Source organism: Rhipicephalus microplus, chromosome X (genome assembly GCF_043290135.1).
Source record: "Rhipicephalus microplus isolate Deutch F79 chromosome X, USDA_Rmic, whole genome shotgun sequence".
Classification (NCBI taxonomy): domain Eukaryota; kingdom Metazoa; phylum Arthropoda; class Arachnida; order Ixodida; family Ixodidae; genus Rhipicephalus; species Rhipicephalus microplus.
The window spans coordinates 540,297-560,905 of NC_134710.1; the positions used below are offsets into that span (position 1 = coordinate 540,297).

General features: G+C 47.8%; 1 protein-coding gene across 11 annotated transcripts in view; it reads left to right on the top strand.

The window, feature by feature from the left end:
• The window catches only part of LOC119175608 (uncharacterized), a 497,980-nt gene that overhangs the window by 321,973 nt on the left and 155,398 nt on the right, over positions 1-20,609 (top strand). For all 11 annotated transcript variants that reach the window (XM_075881653.1, XM_075881644.1, XM_075881647.1 and 8 more), the window contains one exon: positions 12,415-12,579. In XM_075881653.1, coding sequence (XP_075737768.1) covers positions 12,415-12,579 — 165 coding nt within the window. The remainder of the gene's footprint in view (positions 1-12,414; positions 12,580-20,609) is intronic.

The window sequence follows — 20,609 nt, forward strand, 5'->3', positions numbered from 1 at the left end:
TCCACCGAGTACTCCTGGCCTTTCCTCGAAATTACTGGCACAATATCACGGGCCCTACCGCATTCTCGCCCGTACGTCCCCCGTCAATTGTGAGATTGAGCCATTGACACAGTCTCATGGCTTACGCCGCCGTGGCCGAGAAATTGTGCATGTGAGTCGCCTGAAGCCGTATTACGACTCCGCTATAGTGACTACGCCTTAAGTCGCCTGGTTGGCTACGCTATTCACCGGGGGCCAATGTAAGAAACTATGCGAACGACGACGAAGAAGCAAGAAACGGCAAGCGACCCGAGCATGCGCTTGTTTTGTATTTTCGGCCTGTTGACGTTCCTCGCTCTTCTGGCATTAATTGGCCTTCGTAGGTCCATACGTAAATAAACTACGTCACAATATATATTGTAACAGCGAGCTGTGATAAGATGGTTTTATTTACAGGAGGTGAACGATGGTCGTTTGCGACAGCACACTGCGATCGTGCCAAGACTCTTCGTCTTCCTCTGCTTCTCTTCTCTACCCTTTTCTAGTCTGTTACATTCCCCCGCAAGCAGACGAAGCCCGTAGGGCGAGTTATGATGCACAAGGAGGGTGGAAAGGTTTCAGGCGAGCCACGTGAGTGAGCTGCGTTCTGCTCGATCGACGACCATTGGACAAAAGACGAGCTATTACGTAAGTGAGCTGGCTTAGACGCTCCAAAACTACAAATGGGCCTGAATATCGTGACAGAAGCTTTTGACACAATCCACGCTTGCGTTGCGGTGTCCAAAGTAACACCAAGTCACCTTTTTCGAATAAAACTGGTTCGTGACGGTATTCGTATCGTTCCTTCGAACGACGTTGAGAGGCCAGAGTACGAAGATGAGCGATTCGACGGGCTTCTTCCGCAAGGCACAGGGTGTTTGATACAGAGTCGTCATTGTGTAGAATGAAGGGTAAGAAAGTGTCTAGAGGGCTTAGTGGCAACCTTGCATACAACAGATAAAATGGGCTGAAGTTCGTTGTTTTATGTTTTGCCGTGTTGTACGCGTACGTGATAAAAGGCAGCACTTCATCCCAGTTCTTGTGATTGGAAGAAACGTACATGGCAAGCATGTTGGTCAGCGTTCTGTTTGTCCGTTCAACGAGGCCATTCGTCTGCGGTTGATGCGGTGTGGAATGACGGAACTGTGTCGTGCACATGCGTAGTAATTCTTCAACGGCATCGGCATTGAACTGGCGGCCACGGTGGCTGATAATAACACGCGGTGGGCCATGGCGAAGGACCACGGAGTGAAGCAAGAAGTCCGCCACAGATGCAGCGGTAGAAGAGTGAATAGCTGCGGTTTCGGCATACCGCGTAAGATGATCTACGCAGACGATTATCCAACGCTTCTTATTGTTAGATAACGGAAATGGACCCATAATGTCAATTCCTACTTGTTCAAAAGGTGTGCTGGGTGGTGTTAACGGCTGAAGGGGACCTGGTGTAGTTGTGGCCGGGCGCTTGTGACGTTGGCACGTCTCGCAGCTAGCGACGTAACGCTTCGTCGTTTCGTACATCTTGGGCCAGTAAAAGCGTTCCTGCGTGCGGTTCAGCGTTCGTATGAAGCCGAAGTGACCGGACGTCGCATCGTCATGCATGGCACGTAGAACTTCGGAGCGAAAGCTCTCGGGGACAACTAGAAGAAAACGTGCTCCAGGTCTGGAGTAGTTAGTTTTATAGAGCAACTTGTCTCGGACCGTAAAGCGACCGCTGTGTTGGGAGGCATGTGCGGCGGCAAAAAGAGGATCCAAGTTGAGATCGTTGCGTTGTTCTCTCTGGAAATCAGCCGTGTTGGGGAACGTGCTTGTAACAGCAGCAAGGCAGTCGTCAAAATTCTCAGCATCGCAGTGAGTAGTCGAAAGGGGAATCCGGGAGAGGCAGTCTGCGTCAGCGTGACGACGGCCGCTCTTGTACGACACCGTAAAGTCGTATTCCTGAAGTCGCAGCGCCCAACGTGCGAGGCGGCCAGAGGGGTCACGCAAACCGACCAGCCAGCATAACGAATGGTGATCGGTAATTATCTTAAATGGCCTCCCGTAAAGATAACAACGAAACTTCTGTACAGCGAAAACAGCTGCCAGACATTCCTGTTCCGTAACTGTGTAATTGCGTTCTGATTTGCTCAGGCAACGGCTGGCATATGCCACGACATGCTCTGCGCCATTGTGACGTTGTACAAGCACCGCGCCTACACCGATACCACTAGCGTCCGTGTGGACCTCAGTCGGGCAAGATGGATCGAAGTGACACAACAGTGGTGCTGACGTTAGTACAAACTTAAGTTGTGAAAACGCGACGTCACACTCTGGTGTCCAGTTGAAGGTTGCATCCTGTCGCAAGACGTTTGTCAGCGGATACACGATCTCCGCAAATCGTGGAACAAAACGACGGAAATATGAGCATAGGCCGACAAATGAGCGAAGTTCTCGTGCGGACTGCGGTGAGTTAAAAAAGCTCACTGCTTCTATCTTGCGAGGATCGGGTCTGACGCCATCCTTGTCGACCAAGTGCCCCAGCACGAGAGTTTGACGTTCGCCAAAGCGACATTTTTTAGAATTCAGAACCAGCCCGGCTTTTTCGATGCAGTCGAGAACAAGACTGAGACGGTTGTTATGTTCCTCAAACGTGCGGCCAAAGATCACAACATCGTCCAGGTAGCACATGCATATCTCCTATTTTAGACCACGTAATACTGTGTCCATAAATCTTTCAAAGGTGGCTGGAGCATTACAAAGGCCAAAAGGCATGACATTAAATTCAAATAAGCCATCCGGAGTTATGAAAGCAGTCTTTTCTTTGTCGCCGGGTTCCATAGGTATTTGCCAATAACCTGACCGCAAATCAAGCGTTGAAAAATAGGAAGCGGCATGCAAGCAATCTATGACGTCATCAATCCGTGGTAAGGGATATACATCTGTCTTCCTCACAGTGTTTAGACGCCTGTAATCTACGCAGAATCTCCAGGAACCATCCTTTTTTCTGACAAGAATTACCGGGGCTGCCCACCGGCTGGACGACTCTTGCACAACCCCTTTGTTCAGCATGTCCTTTACTTGTTCGGCGATAACTTTGCGCTCAGAGGATGGCACTCGGTAGGGGTTTTGGCGGATGGGGTGTGCAGAGCCGGTGTCTATTCTGTGACGAGCGCGGGACGAGGGTAACTGAAGGGGTGCATCTCTATGTTTGAAGTCGACAACAGCAACATGCCGGGAAAGGACCTGCACCAGCGCTTGCCGTTCCGTCGTACTGAGAGTCTTGCTGATCATAGCGAGCATTAGATCTTCATTATGGCGAATATCACAAGCAGAGGAAGAGGGGGGGAGGTCCGTAGCTATTGCAGCTATCGAGATGCATGAGGCTTCATCAAAGAGGGCTATCTTCATCCCGCGAGGAAGCACAACCGGCGTGGCAGAGCAGTTCAGCGCCCACAATGTTGCTACTCCTTTCGTCATGCACACAACAGAACAAAGCACAAGTATGTCCTTCTTAAAACAGTCCTTGCGCAGAGGCCCCACTACGAGGTCAACACAAGCATCATCAACCGCTGTGGAAGAGACTCGAACGGGTGTCAGGCACCAAGATGGTGCTATCACTTCATCAATCACACTAAGTGTGTTCCTGTCTTCACCACGATAGTCTTCTTCGGAAAGCGACGGTAGAAACAAATTGTTTATATATATATATATATATATATATATATATATATATATATATATATATATATATATATATATATATATATAGCCCAGTAGATCCTCCGTGAGCGGTCACAACGTGGTTTGTTTCGACGTTTCGGCCTAGAGTCTAGCTTTCATCAGGATGGAAGGTACAGTTTGTTGGTGCTCAGCTTTATACAATTTCAAATCAGAGGGGGAGAGAGAAAGAGGGGAAAACAGAAAAAAAGAAAAGAAATAGAAAAGGGGAAAAAGAATATAAGGTTTACTCTCCCCCCTGGTGCCCCCTTTCCACTCTTCCTTCCACTTCCCCCTCCATCTCTCTCCCTTTTCTCCTTTTCACCTTTCTGATTTCAGCAGTCTGTGTATGCTTCCTTTCACTAACGCATTCTTCCCGACCAGACGGCGCCTCCTGGCTCTGGCGGTTCGGTGTGGGGCAAAAAGAACTTTTTAAAGAAGTTTAAGCCTTTAACAACTCAGCGCCCCGTCGACATTTCGTCGTAGAAAGAGGGGTGCCGCGTATTGCGGCAGAGGCTGGTAAGCGAGCGCAATGCGAATTCCTTGCCCGCTTCTGGATTACGCTTGCAGTAGGGGCCTCCCGACTGTGCACAGAGTTGCTGTTGGGCATGTCATGTTTGGCACACTTGATTGGGCATTAAAGTAAAAACACAAAACAGATGACAGCTATACTTAGGAAGAGTAGTTACACTTGGAATCGTTTTGATTTGTCTAGTGCCCTTCGCAGCTGCAGTGCCGTGAACTCGGTTACTATTTTCATTATTGTTATTATTGTTTTCTAATGCTTTAATTGCTACAAGTGTACCAGGATTCTCATTTATTCCTCTATCGAGGCTGTTAACTCAGTGGATAAGGTATGACTCTCGTTGTTCACGTTCTCGGTTTGATTTAAATCCCGTCTCTAAGAGCGTTACTGGTGATTTGTTGAATGCATGGTCGGGAAGATTAAGATGTTTTGATAGGGGTAGATTTGGGGCTGATGTCGCATGGATTCTGTGATTATTGAAGTGAATCCTAAATGGTGTTTCTGTTTGTCCGATGTACTGCATACAAACACATTGCATTCGAGTAGGTATACCACATAAGAGGAATCGCATGCTAGGTTTCCTCGTATGTTAATCGAAAACTTAGATTGTATGTTGGTTGCGTTGTGTGTTTCTCGCATCGCCTTACATACAAGACATCGTGACTTTAAACAAGGTCTGCATGAATTATTGGGGGGTGAGGTATTGATTTGAGAGTGGACAAGTGTGTCTTTGAGGTTGCGTGGTCGTCGGTAAACGACGCCTGGAGCGGATGGGAATGCGCATTTCAGAGGTTCACTTTGTTCCAGAATGTTGTAATGTCGTTTAAGGATTTTGTTTACAGTGGGGAAGTTTGTGCTGTAAGTCAAGCAGAGGTTCGTTCGTTTTGGGTCTTCTTGCGGTGTTCGCTTCATAAGTAAGTCATCCCGCTTCAGTTTTCTCGCTTTTTGAACAGCGTCATCAATTACTTAGGGGGGTATTTTTGTTTCTCCAGCATAAGTTTTAGCCTCTGCGAGCTCGTGTCAAAATCAGCTTCTCTTGAGCAGATTCACTTAAACCAGTGAGCCTGGCTGTATGGAATACTGTTTTTACAGTGGCACGGGTGATCGCTTTGGTAATGGAGGTATTGTCGATCGGTTGGTTTGCGATATAGGGTTGTAGAGAGCTTGTCCTCTTCTATCGTTATAGTGACATCAAGAAAATTTACGGTTACTTGCGAGTATGTGCGTGTGAAGTGTATGTTCGGATGTACAGCTTTGTAAGTGTAAGCGAGACTCCGTCTAGACTGTTTAACTTTTCATCGAGAGAGGTGCAGTTCTTGTCTCATGGCCTCCATTACGCGGTGGAAGTTCGAGCTTTTGGAAAAAAGAATTCGGTAATGATCATTTGGGCTCGATGGAGTACTCTCATTCATACATAGCTACTTAGGAAGAAAACCTTGCTAAGAAAATAGTCTTAGTAATCTCGATTATAGATTTTAACATTATATTTTTGTTCAGTGTAGCATTACATATTGCATAGTGCAAGTTTCAATTCTATTTTTGAGGACATCACTGCCTGTACTTTCTACACCAAACGCTTTGCCAATCTGCCCCGGCCAATGTTGCGCCGTATTGGTTGTTTAAACACATGCGACACAAACACTTTGTGATGAGGTTCTTCGGAACGTTTGAATGAGATGGATTTCGTTGCATCAGTGATGACAATTTACGTAATAAAATGGCAAGGCTGTTTTCAGTTTTTTTCTACTTTATCAAAACAATACACGAAAATAGACACACAACAAGGATGCTGCACGGGAGGAGAATGCTATAAAACACTAAAGAAGCCTCGAAAAGCAACGTACATGTTGAGTCCTACCACGAGAATTCTGACCGGTGAGTTCTTGAACCTTATGTGGGGCTCGTCTAGGTAGAAGAGGTGAAACCCGGCAGTGTTGGTACCACAGGAATTCGGGGAATAGCAAGGCGACGCTCGGATGTAGGCACGACGGAGCAGGTAGGTGCCAAAGACAGGGCCAACCAAGGCAGGCAGTCTTCTTCTCGGACGTGCGAACCAGGGGCCACAGCCAAGTAATCAGGCTAACACCTGATAGTGGATCTAGTGGCTGCGGTAGCTTCCCACTGGCTCTGTGGACTGGCGAAGCTTGAAGCCAAACGAAGTAGGCCGCTCCTACTCCTGACCTCTGCCAGGCACTCGGGGCAAACCACAACCCTGACGCTGGTGAACTGTCTCCATCCTGCTTCTGCCCGAACAGACCCCCCCTTGCCTAAATGTCTCACTCCTCGGGTCAACTCATCGGCTTCCCATTGGGGCTTTCTGGGTTGCCGTGTTGACAAGTCATTGGCCCCTGAAATCTCTGTGGTGAATTCCCATTGGGCCACTTGCATGTCGATACCTTTCGCCGCGCGATCTCGCGCTCGACATTACTTTTACATCGTCGCTTTTGTTTCAGTCACCGCTCGCGCACACCTTTTTCTGTTGGCAACTTAAAGGTGCACACTTCAAATGCGCATCACACATCACACTGGCTCCCTTTCAAGAAAGATTTTCTGTCCTAAGAACTGAAGCTCTGTGCATGGAACACTTTTCAGGCCAAATAAACACATTGTATAATAAGTCTCACCTAATGTTTACACACTGTTTGTTTAGTTTAAACATGGCTCAAATCGTAGCGCTTTGTAAATATCACCACAGGAAACTCTGGCACTAGTGTCTAAGGAAGTTGCAACCCACGGCACTTCAGCGAGCATGGGAATGATGCAGCGGCGTACCAACTCTTTCACGAGTGGGGGAGGGGGGGGGGGGGGGGGCAAGCCTACCTCACTCCCCAGTCGTGATATATATATATACATACGAGGAAAATCATCACAGTGGAGCGGGAATGTAGGAAAAATTTCACTGTTTTAGCATATCCTCGTAAGAACTTTTTTTCCTGTAAAAATATAATTGGGTGATTACTGTTGTGATGGAAAACTATGCCTTAATTGTTGGTTTCCCCAGCGTGTAGCCAAGAGTGACCACTGTCCAAAAGGGGGGGGCTCAGCCCCTTCAACTTTTCTCAGTGGGGCCCCCCTTGCCATCCGGCTGATACGCCTATGTAATGATTGGTAGTACATGAATTCATCTAATTTTCGTACTTCTGGCTCCGTGTGTGTTTGTGTGGCTCGAAGCTGCTTTCTCGTGAAACAAAAATCAACAAATGTTCAGCGGTTGCACTTCACCACCTTATTTATTCTTTTAAGTTTACCTTTTCAAATTGGGTCACAAAGTTCAAAGGGTTAGTTCTTTCCTTTGAAACAAACTGAAACACAGCAATAAAAAAAGCCACAAGTACGATTCGTCGGCCGCAAGTAGTAAGACTAGGCAAATCCGTGCACTACTACCCATCATTCCCATGGTCGCTGAAAGGTCGCAGCGCCAGAGTCCCCTCTGGTTAATTTTAGAAAACTCTAGGGTTCAAATACTGTAAAAAACATTTAACAATTCATGTCACATGTATCATGGCAAAGCCTTCAGTAACAAAATTTTTAGTCCGCCTTCCTGAGACAAAAGCCAAAAACAGCAATCAGTTAATAAGCTAAACGCTCAGGTTATAGCGTCCCACACGAAACAACGGTCACATCCCACCTGATTTTCTACCACATTCATCATAGACGCACGTCTTCGCCTCCAAATAAACAGCTTCGATTAAACCATCAACCCTGACGCCTTGCTTTCTTTAGATGCAAAAGCAGTCTTTGCATGCTCATGATTACTTTTGGCACGAAGATGTTTGAACAGCGAGCACCGATGCGAATGCACCTGTGTGATCCCTTCTATCACACCAACAGGCTTTCTCGACAGGTAAGGCAGACGCACACTCATGTTCACAACCGACGCAGGTCCTTCCTCATCTGACGCGACAGAAGACGCGCCAACTTCTTTGCTGCTCGAATAGTGCTTTGCGGCAATTCTGCAAACTTTCTGCGTTTGATCTTTGCACACACTTCGTGCTTCCTTCTGCTTCAATGCTTTCTAAACTCTAAGTTGAGTTTTTTAGTCGTCATTTCCCCCTTGCTATGCTCTTTATTTTTGCCACCTTCACTACGACTGGTCAAAGGCAAGCTTACCTCGATAATAACTGTACTAGGGCTCTAAGGGGCACTTAAGCACAAATTATTCTTTATGGAATAGTCTAGTATCTTGCCCTCAATGTCCCCCTGCTCTTTTAATGGCTCAACTAGGCCTTTCCTAGTTTCTTATAAGCCAACTGGAATAATGGTTGGAGCAGTCAACTTATGTTGGGGTGAGAGCTGTCATGTTGGCGCACCTTCGAGCAGGAATAGTCTAGTATCTTGTCCTCAATGTCCCTCTGCTCTTTCAATGGCTCAACTAGGCCTTTCCTAGTTTCTTGTTAGCCAACTGGAATAATGGTTGGAGCAGTCAACTTATGTTGGGGTGAGAGCTGCCATGGTGGCGCACCTTCGAGCAGCCTATATGAATTCACGATCGCCTTGTTTTTCTTCAAAGGTGAGCTTTGTATGCTCAGAGCATAGTTGCGACGGCACAGAACACTCAGTCATCATTAAGATGACTTCACGTTTACCACAACGCGTCTCGACATATGCTAGACGCAAGCATAGAGACAAAAGTTTTTTCTCTAACGCAGCCTTCTCGTGAGCCAGCTTCTCCTCATGTTGTCGAGCACATGCATCGCGCTCTGCCAGCTCGCGACGTGCATGCGCATCGCTCTCTTCGTGCTCGAGTAGCTCCTCGTGCTCGACGGCGCGTTATTCTCTCGCACAAGCTTTCTGCTTTTGCATTCATTCTCTTCTGCGTGCTTCCTCCTCTCGCGCCCATTCTCTTTCTCGCGCCTTCTCCTCTTGCGTTCACTGTCTCAGTTTGTGTAAGGTTAGGCCTAGCCTGTCAGCAATGCTGCTCGGCTCGCTTCAATCCGTGTCATAATTATGTTCCTTTTGAAAGAACATAAATAAGCCTCGCCCCACATTGGGTACCATTGTGATGGGGTTCTTCAGAATGTTTGAATTAGATGGAGTTCTTTGCATCAGTGACGTCTATGTCCGTAATGAAATGGCAAGGCTGTTTTCTGTTTTTTCTCACTTCATAAAAACAATACATGAAAATAGACATACAACACAGAAAAAAACCTCGAAAAGCAACGCACATGTTGAGTCCTACCACGAGAGTGTCTCACCGGTGAGTGCTTGAAGCTTATGCGGGTCTCATCTACGTAGAGGAGGTGAAACACGGGAATGTAGGTACCGCAAGAATTCGGTGAACAGCAAGGCGACGCTCAGATGTAAGCATGACAGAGCAAGTAGGTGCTGAATACAGGGCCGACGAAAGCAGGCACTCTTCTTCTCGGACGCGCGGACCAAGAGCCACAGCCAAGTACTCAGGCTAACAACGCCAGACAGTGAACCTGGTGGCTCCGGTAGCTTCCCGCTGGCTCCGTAGACTGATGAAGCTTCAGGGTAAGCGAAGCTGGCCGCTCTGACTCTTGGCCTCTGCCAGGCACTCGGGGCAAACCGTGACCGTGACGCTGGCGAACTGTCTCCACCCTGCTTCTGCCCGAACCGACACCTCCTTGCCTAAAGTGTCGCACTCCTCGGGTCGACTTATCGGCTTTCCATTGGGACTTTCTGGGTTGCTGTGTTGACAAGTTATTGGCCCCTGAAATCTCCGTGGCGAATCCCTATTGGGCCACTTGCACGTCGATACCTTGAGCCGCGTGGTCTCGCGCTCGACATTACTTTCACGTAATCGTCTTCGTTTTAGCCACCGCTCGCGCACACATTTCTCTGTTGGCAAAAAGGCGCACACTTCGAACGCGCACCACACATCGCACACTTGCACAGTATAGTTTCTCGCTTTAGTTTTATGCACACACCAAATAAAATAAACATGACGTTGCTTCAAGGGCGACTATATATGTGAAAGGTGGAATGTTTTGACGAGAGCAAAAGCGCTGTTTCTCCCTCATGCAGCTTCCGTCAAAAACTTGTACTAAGCTTTACAGCAGGAGTGCATGCGGGTGCAAAGGAACTTTTCTAAGCTACAATAAATACCAAAGAACCCTCTCTTGCGGTAAGCTTCTTTCATTTTCAATATTCAAAATCTGTACTGCTTTCGGAGTAAAATCTGTACTGCTTTCGGAGTAAGCTCTATGTTTGTCTTTCTTGCTAATGTTGAACGATGCACAATTGTGTCTAGAGGCCTAAGCACAGCGCGTGCAGGGCCTACTGTGGTGGTGGTCAAACGAGCGAGAAGAGGCACAGAGCATAGGCGTGCCTATCTTTATGTAGCCAAAATGCGCATGGTGGTGATGTAAGGTCCCCGAGATTTAAGCCACCACGCATCCCATTTTCAGAGTCTGGCTAGTTACAAACTGCTGGCGGGATTAATTGGGCAGATCGCACGTTTCTGTTATGCACTGACATGTGCTTGTTGATGTTCGGGCGTGAATAATGGAGGTTCCGTAGATTTATTAGTGGCTCGTGGAACTCCTAGGAGGCTCCTCGGTACTTTTAGGGTCTGCAGAATCCCCTTTGAGAACCCCTGCCTTATAGCATGGCCACAGCTCCATTCTCATAAAGCTCCATTAGGGAGTTGAATGCTGAACGGAGGTAAATGGGGTTTGGTAGTTGCCTTGGGATAGGGGTATTCGTCGAACTGTGACATGCTTTGGCTTTCATTTGGCAAATCAATGCTTTCAGCCGCTGTCACCATAACACTATAAAATTTTACTCTGGCTGGCTCTTTTGCACCGCGTGTGTCATCAGAGTGCCAGGCATGATTAGCCAACATGCAGTGCATGAGCGCAATTTTGAGCAAGATGCTAGAATTATGGAGATGCCGGCTGAAAGTAAAAGTTTTGCCTACAGCGATAGTAAAGGCATGTCACAGTTCATTGAGTCAAAAGTTCTGCTTTCCACTGTTCACGTTTTTCTTCCATCGCATCGTGATAGTACGTGTCTGATGAAGTTGCTTCCGCAGTCTACAATGCACGTATCGTAGATATTCCGGGATGCCGAGAAAGGTCAACGTTTCACAAGAAAGCAGCACAAATTTCTGAGAGAGGAAAAGTGTGGAACAATTAAGGTACAGCTTGACTATGCATGGGAAGTTTTGCATTCGATTTGCAGGGTGTCTGCTAGCATATCAGTTCAGGGTGTTGCTTTGCCGCACGTGCAACAGATATTGGGACGCCGTGCTTAAGTATGGCAGCACACGCCAAACTCTCTGTGTTCTGGTGTATGAAGGGTTGGTAATTCTAGGTTTTTTATATTGCTGTGTCACAATTATGATTGATCTTAGTACATTTTTAAACATTTTTTTGTTTCACTTCTGCAAATCTGTGTGATGGACGCCAACAAGGCTAGGCCCAAAAGAGCATCGCTAAAAAAATTTGTGCTCATCCAGTGTGCTGTGTTCCTTTAGCGCTGTCATTTTGTGCTGCTTTTTCCCAGATTGGTATTGATAACCACCGAGTATGTGCAGTAACATGAAGTTTTAAGTTTGATGGAAGCCTGTCTGTTCGGTATACAAGGTTGACAAGGTTCGGTATACAAGGTTGGTAAAAAACACGGAGGCACTGTGCTTACCCAAATTAAACGTGGAAAACACACAGAAAAAGTCATTTCGGCTCCCACACTAGAGCCTTGTTCGTGAATGAAATTAAAACATGTCGGGCAGTTCACCTTATGTCCACTTGAATATATCATGCAGACAGCACGTATACACTGACGGCATAATTTTCATAATTTCTGTTTATAAGGCAGTAATCTAATGTAGTAACATGAGTGCATCAATGCCGTAGTACCCAGTATTTCCCGGAAGTATACTTTTTTGCCTTCTTGAGGATTACAGGCCTTTGACTTCTGTATAGTGCAACTGCTACATACGTGTCAGCACGCTTACTGACTTCCCTCCTCTCTCATCTCCCTTTGTCAGTCCAGTGTGCCTGCTTAACCTTCCTGCTTTTTCTCTGGTTCTTTTTATGTTTTTCTTTTCTTCAACGTCCGCCTTTTTTTTTTTTTTTTAACCGATCTCAAATTGCGAGTTAAACCGCATGATATTACAGAAATTTTATCTCAGCATCCATTACTTTGATTTCTGCATAAGGAAATGCTATCTCCATAAGTGTGATCGAACATATGTTTGGTTCTTCCAACAGCATATTGTGCCGAAGAAGCCTCCACCTGGTGGCGTCTCATTGTTTGGAGGTTCAAGCCTTTTTGGAGAAGAGCTGAAGAGCCGGCTTGGGAGCATTCCGGGTCAAGGGCTGCCCCCCATCCCTGGAGGCCTGCCTGGTGCACTCGAGGAAAAGGCCTTTGCAGATGTAGGGAGCAACCTTGTATAAAGGCTTGGTTTAGAAAGAGAGAGATAGAGCTAATGTTGCCCTTTGAAAGGCCAACCCATATTTCATATACAGTTGTATATAGCTTGATTTAGCAAAGTAATGATTTTGTTCAAAATTATTTCGTTAAATTGGAGAAATTGTGAAGTCAAGGAAGGGTTTTTCTTTCTTGTGAAATTTAAGATACCGTATTTTTGCGCGTATAACCCACACCAAAAACCCAAAAATTTCAGTGGCAAAGTGGAAGTGCAAATAATACGCGAAGTTTTTTCTATATTGCTGCTTCACAGCAATGCGTGTTGTGCTGTGAAGCCCCTTAACAATGTAGCGAAGGCTACGGAGGCGGTTTCCGCAAATTCGTGTTGCTCCGCAAGTAGCACGGCAGCTTGCAGCCGATTTTGGTTTCGCTTGCTTGCATCATTGAAGCGTTTAGAAAAACATTTGGGGAGAGACAATTCGTTTGTTCAGTGTAAAATCTCACTGTCACACTACAAGTATATTTTATGGACGTTTGCGAGAGAGATAGAGATATTATCAGTAAATTTATGTACTACTTTTTGACGCGGTAGCAGGCATGCATTTCGCTTCTGTTGTTTCCAGGGTGCTGTTACAGTGTACTAGAAGGGGTAGTGCTAAGTCGTGGAAGCCTAAGCCGATCTGTTCTGTCACCATGAGTAGCGCACGGCGGGAACAGTATTATTTATTGACAGCAAACCGGCAATCATTTTAGAATGTAAATAAATGATACTAACAAATCTATCTTGTTAAAACCATTATCGAGAGTTCGCAAATTGCATGCCTTCGTTTTCAGAGGCAAAACGAACAGAAAAGTATGTCTCGTTTAAGAACTATCATTACAAAACAGTTCTAAAAATCAGCATGAGGTGCTTCAGTGAAAGCTTCGACTTACAGCTTCAGCTTTCGCCGAGCACGGCTTAACCCCCTCTCCACATTTTTATTGCATTATGACATAGTGCGATCAAGCTGAGGACACAAGGAGGTGGGTTTGTTTGCAATGAAGTCACAGCGGAGCGAAAGTCGAGAGAAGCGTGTCGGGTCTCGAATCGCCAAGCTCTATCATGCTCTTGGCGTGCACGAACACAGCAGACGCGTTTGGAACCAACCAAACCAAACCCACATTTAACTATTTTTAGAAACGACGATATTGTCACGTTACTCACGAAAAACTTGATACAATGGGCTCGTTGAGTCGACTAGCCAAGCAGCGGCTCAGAGAGATCATCTTTGTCCTCTTTCACTCTTCGATCTCACCCAAGCAAACCATGTGGCAATAGTCCTCCCCCTTTGAAAGCATCGACTCGATGCTCGTAAATAAAAAAAAATAAAGGCATACACACGCAGATATAGAGAACCAAAAGAGAGAGAGAGCCAGTACTCGCAGCGCAAATGAGGAAGTTTTGTTAACGCTTGTGCCAAGCGCAACAAGAACACGCATAAAAACACAGGAGAACACAAACAGCAGCAGCAACGCAAAGTCACGGCATGTCGTAGCACGTGAAACCACAAGAGCTACTGTGTGAAGTAGGGCTTCAGCCGAACGACATGCACGGTTTCGGGCCGAAGCTGTCGACGAGAAGACGCTGCATCATCTGGAAATACCTCGTAGGTAACATTTGTGACTCGTCTAAGAACCTTGTACGGTCCAAAATAACGGCTTAGGAGTTTTTCGGATAAGCCTGGTCGCCGGACAGGGATCCACACCCACACTCGGTCCCCAGGGTGGTAGGTGACATTTCGATGGCGGAGGTTGTAACGTTGTGCGTCTGCATCTTGTTGGTGGCTGGTGTTTATGCGAGCTAGCTGACGAGGTTCTTCGGCGTATTGAGTGTATTGCTCAGCGTCTTGAGCAAGTTCACTGCTTCGGTCGAACGGAAGCATAGCATCGAGCATGGTTCGCACGTTGCGTCCGTAAACAAGTCGGAAAGGCGGAAATCGCGTTGTTTCTTGCGTTGCCCTATTGTAAGCAAACGTGATGTATGGAAGAATCTTGTCCCAGGTTTTGTGTTGTACGTCCACGTACATTGACAGCATGTCCGCTATGGTCTTGTTAAGTTTCTCTGTCAGTCCATTGGATTGCGGGTGATAAGCCCTTGTTTTTCGATGACTTGCGCAGCTCAGTTTAAAAATGTCCTCCATCATTCGTGCTGTAAACGACGTCCCTCTGTCCGTAATCACGCATGACGGGGCACCATGCTGTTGGACGATTTGGTGCACGAAGAACTGCGCGACTTCCGAGGCCGTGCCACGGGGTAACGCTTTTGTTTCAGCATAACGAGTAAGATAATCTGTCGCAACTATAATTCATTTGTTCCCAGAGGACGACAAAGGGAAGGGCCTGAGAAGGTCCATCCCCACGAGGTCAAACGGTGTCCGTGGTGGTGCGATCGTCTGGAGCAGGCCCGCGGGTCTCACAGGCGGAGTCCTGCGGCGCTGGCACTCACGGCAGCCTTTCACATATCGATGTACACTAGTTGATAGTCTCGGCCAGTAATAATATTGGCGTACTCTGGCGAGAGTTCGCGAATAGCCCAAATGTCCTGACGTGGGCTCGTCGTGGCACGCAAAGAGGATCTCATCACGCATGTCGGCAAGAACAACGAGTAGGAAGGCTTTGTCGCTACCACGGGCGTTTTTCTTGTAAAGAATGCCTCTTCTTAGACAAAAAGAGGACAGTTCGCGAGCAATGTGTTGAGGGACCTGAAAGTTGCGGCCTTCCAGGGAATCAATGACTGGGCGTAATTCGTCGTGTGCCCGCTGCTTTGGCATAAATTCGGAGTCGCTAACTGCTCCGAGAAAGGCATCTTCATCTTTGGAGCCCCTGACAGCGTTCCCCACAGGTGCTCGAGAAAGCGCGCCGGCGTCTTCATGTTTGCACCCTGACCTGTACACAATCATAATATCGAACTCCTGCAAACGCAAACTCCACCGTGCGAGACGGCCGGATGGATCTCTGAGATTTGCCAGCCAGCAGAGCGAGTGGTGGTCAGTCACCACTTTGAAGGGACGACCGTAGAGGTAAGGCCGAAATTTGGTCATCGCCCACACGACTGTGAGGCATTCTTTTTCCGATGTAGAATAGTTGGTCTCGGCTCGAGAAAGAGTACGACTGGCGTAAGCTATTACATGTTCTACGCCACCGTGTCATTGTACAAGGACAGCGCCAAGTTCGACGTTGCTGGCATCTGTATGAATTTCTGTAGCAGCGTCCTCATCAAAGTGGGCAAGAACAGGGGCTGTTTGCATTCTCTGTCGTAACTCTGTGAACGCTGTATCTTGTTCTGCGCCCCAAGTAAAAGGCACGTCATCTCGGGTGAGTCGCGTAAGAGGTTCAGCTTTCTTCGAGAAGTTGGCGATAAATCGGCGATAATACGTGCACGAGCCGAGGAAACGGCGTACTGCTCTTTTATCTGATGGAACAGGGAAGGCGGCGACAGCAGCAGTTTTGTCTGGATCAGGTCGCACTCCATCCGCACTAATGACATGTACCAGAAATTACAGCTCTTCATAGGCGAAATGGCATTTTTGAGGTTTCAGCGTGAGTTCAGCTGTGCGAATGGCTTCCAGAACCTTTCTAAGACGCTTCAGATGTTCTTTGAAGCTCTCGGAAAAGATAACCACATCATCGAGGTAGACAAAGCAGCTTTGCCACTTCAAGCCAGCGAGAACTGTGTCCATCATCCTCTGAAAAGTGGCTGGTGCAGAACAGGGGCCGAAGGGAAAACTCAGAATTCGTAAAGTCTGTCTGGAGTCACAAATGCGTTTTTTTCTCGGTCTTGTTCATCCCCTTCAATTTGCCAGTAGCCACTCTTTAGATCGATAGACGAAAAATACTTCGTGCGTCGTAACCTGTCGAGAGAGTCGTCGACTCGTGGAAACAGGTAGACGTCTTTTTTTGTGACGCTATTAAGCTTCCTGTAGTCAATACAGAATCGCAGCGTTCCGTCTTTTTTCTTCACTAGAACGACTGGCGAGGACCAAGCGCTGCTGGATGGTTGAATAATCCCGTCATCGAGCATCTCTTTTACTTGTGTCTGAATAGCCTCGCGTTCTTTGGCAGAAACGCGATAAGGCTGCTGCCGGATGGGGCGGACGTCATCGTCGGTAATAATTCGATGTTTCGTGAGGTGTGTTTGACGGACTTTAGAAGCAGAGGCGAAGCAAGATCGAAACTTCCTTAAAAGGTCATGAAGTGCAGCCTTTGTCTCGTCTGACAGCGTCGAATTAATGTCGATGTGGTCTAGAAATTCCTCATCCTCATGCGTTTCCTCGGACGCGAAGCACTCCGTGACGTCGGCAACAGGGTCTCCGTAAGCTAGGGTGGTTCCGCGGAAATGATGCCGGTGCTCGTAATTGAAGTTCGTAACTAGTATCGTTGACTGCCCGTCACAGACGCACACAACACTTCGGGCGGCGCATACACCTTGGAGCAGCAGAAGTGATAGCTTGCTTTCAGCCTCCATGTCGCCATCTTGGGAGTCTTCACAAGTGACTTCAATGGGAACAGTTGCTCGAGGTGGCAGCGTCACACTGTCGTCAGCAACACGCAGCGCAGGTCAGCGGCAGTTATCAGCGTCTCGATCTGCTGCGCCTTGAGTCGAGAAGGTCACGATGCGCTCACAGAGATTTATGATGGCACCGTATTTCCGAAAGAAGTCCATGCGGATAATCAGCTGACGCGAACAGTCGCGAAAAACGAGGCAGGAATTGACGGAAAATCCGCGCAGTCCAAATTGCCGGTATGGGCATTCGCGGTAAATGTGACCAGCCTCACCGCAATGATAGCAGAGGGGTCGTCTGTCTGGCGTACGCCAAAGATCAGACTTGCGCGTCGGTGCATGGCGACTATCGATGTCCAAATCAACGTGCGCTGACTGAATTGCGACTGACGGAATCATTGTCTGGAGCGGGACGTATGGCATTGTCTGGATTGGGACGTGCGGCACTGTCTGGGTCGGGACGTGCGGCACTGTCTGGGTCGGGACGTGCGGCACTGTCTTGGTCGGGACTCCTTGATCAGAAAGAGGCGTGGCAGATCGCAAGGCTTCCGCTTATGTACGACGGTGACTGTCAGTAGACACAGGAGCCGTTTCCGGATCAACCGACATGGGCGGAAAACGATGGGCGTGCAGCACCTGCTGGACCTCGTCACGGATGACACTGGTGATACAACCAACATCGATTTGCCTTGTCCCGTACATCTTTTTCATTTCTTCCCGAACGACAGACCGGATGATGTCACGAATCCATTCGGGGCTCTTGCTCCCAAAGGTGGCGAAAATTTCGGGAGTTGAGGCAGCATTCACTTGATGGTCAAACAGGGCAGACCGTTGGTGCAGTACTCGCTCCATTGTTGCCGCTTCAGTAAGGAACTCAGCAACACTTTTGGGGGGACTACGCACCAAACCACCAAAAAGTTGTTCCTTCACACCACGCATGTTGTGGCACAACTTTTTTTCTTCTGCCATAGCAGGATCTGCTCGCTTGAAAAGCCGTGTCATGTCCTCGACGTACATCGAGACGGTCTCGTTGGGCATCTGGATGCGTGATTGTAGTGCACGCTCCGCCCGTTCGCGGCGGTCGGGACTCCTGTCGGTCTCCAGGAGGCGACGCTGGAACTCGCGCCAAGATGTCAGGACATCATCCCTGTTCAAAAACTACGTCTTGGCACTGTCTTTTAGGCAAGTGTACATGTTCTGGAGCTTCGCGGCAGCATCCTAGTAATTGATCGCTGCGACACGTTCGAACTCACTCAGCCAGTCAACATCTTCATGCTGCTCTCCGTGAAAGGGGCTAGGCATGAGGGGGTTTTGGACGGTGCAGTAGATCAGCGTGGAAGGTATCGAAGCTTGCACGGGATCTTGTGCCGAAGTCATAGTCGCTGCGTCAGTGGTTGGTGTCTGAGGCAGTAGGCCTCATTGGCGGCGGCTTATTCTATGAACAGGAGTGTCTATGGGTGCAGGGCTTGTGTTCCGACTGCTGGGCGGAGTCTTGAGCATCGGGTGGATCGTGAGACGTTGTACCCAGCACCTCCACCAGTCTTGTCACGTTACTCACGACAAACTTGATACAATGGGCTCGTTGAGTCGACTAGCCAAGCAGCGGCTCAGAGAGATCGTCTTTGTCCTCTTTCACTCTTTGATCTCACCCAAGCAAACCATGTGGCAATATCATCAGCTCAATCATTATATCATCAACCGTAATCAACATGCTAAGACATCCTTATACAATATTAAACAACACTCAACAACATAACAAGCACAAGAACACACTCTAGACGGCGTCGCTGACGCTTGACTTACTACGAGGGCCCCCGGCACGCAGCCCGCGGTGCCGCTTATCGGGGACCCATGCGAGAGACAACCATTCGTGTCAACCGCCACCCGCCAAAAAGACCAGCTTATTTGTTGCGCACTGCCGGCACTGTCTTTTAACCATGATGATGATAGTGGTGATTAACACTCGCGAACACGACGCCACCTACCGCTCAATAGTTGTGACTATGAAATACAGCTTTTGTGCAAGACAGGTACACCACGCTGTGCAAACAACTTTACAAGGATATCAACACCCCTACAAGTGCAAGCATTCGAACACGTGCAGGATCTGTGCAAATGTACATAGTAGACAAATACACAATACTGACTGCGGTAACAAGGTCTCAAAGTGAAATCACCGAAAAAATATAACAAATACAGTCGAACATGGATATAGCGAACTCGAAGGGGATCACAAATTAGTTCGATATATGAAAAATTCGATATAAAAAATACAGGCCCCGAGAGCTCACCTCTATTCGATCATCATCTACAATAGGCGCATTCAAGAATAACAAATAATTTCACACACACGCCGCAATAAAATGATTTATTTGCGTGATAAAAATTGCTTATCTTGGCGTGTTTCTTCATTTTTGAAATGTTTAAGGCGCTAGTCACGATCTTATCGAGGCTGTCAAGGTGCAACAGCTCGGTTCCGTTCATGTGGCCGATACAACGGCGAATGACGCCGAACACTGCCGCCACTTTAGCGGCTCAGTTTGCGCGTGTAGCCAGTGCCTTGTCCGGACGATCCTCCATCGTCACGTGAGCTGTCGGCCTGGACATCCTTGGTCCCTGCGACCGCAGCTACTATGTCCTCATCAGCAAGGCTCGCAACAGTTTTGGACATTGCAGTCCGCTGTCTCAAAATCGTCCGCAGACACTTCGTGTGGAACTACTGGGGGAAGCGAAACTACAACTCTCAAAACGCGTCTTCTATGTGCTCGTCGTCGTCTTCTTCACCAGTTTCCGCAAGTTAAGCCATCTCGAAGCCTGTCTTGTGGAAGCAGTTTATCACTGTGCCTGTCTTCACATCTCGCCAGACATTGAAGATCTCCTCAGCAGAAAACTTCACGGAGATTTCCGGCCACTCCTTGGTCATTGACAGCTGGATGTGCTGGCTGCTGAAAGCTTCACTTTCGCCAGAAATGGCTTTGCTAACAATGTTGTAGCGCTGCCTAATTTTTTTAATCCGTGAATCCACGCAGTGTTGTCGGCGAAGTTGTTTTACTGAGTGCAGCGGCCAACTATTTGGCCTTGGCGGTCAGCATCGGGCCATCCACCAGAACATTCTTCGCGGGCACTTCTAAAAATCAGGCATAGAGTGCCTTTTATACATTCCCGTGGGCAGGAGCACGCACATGACAGGCTCCTGACATTTGGTGATATGCCGCCTTTGCCTTAATATCTGCCTTGTTTTTCAACAAGGTACTCGGAGTGCTCCGTGGTATCCCCAAGTCATCCGCGACGGTCAAACATTTCTTGCTTCAACACGATGAATAGCCTTCAACTTCGTCGCAAAGTCCAGGGTCATGCGCTTCTTTATGCTGGCCATGGCTACACAAAAACTTCACAATTCAAGAAATCTACAGCAGCTTTGCACACGACGCATGCAAAAGAGAAATGCTGCACATGCGGTGGAACTTAGGTGACGGGCCAACAGAAGCAACAAAA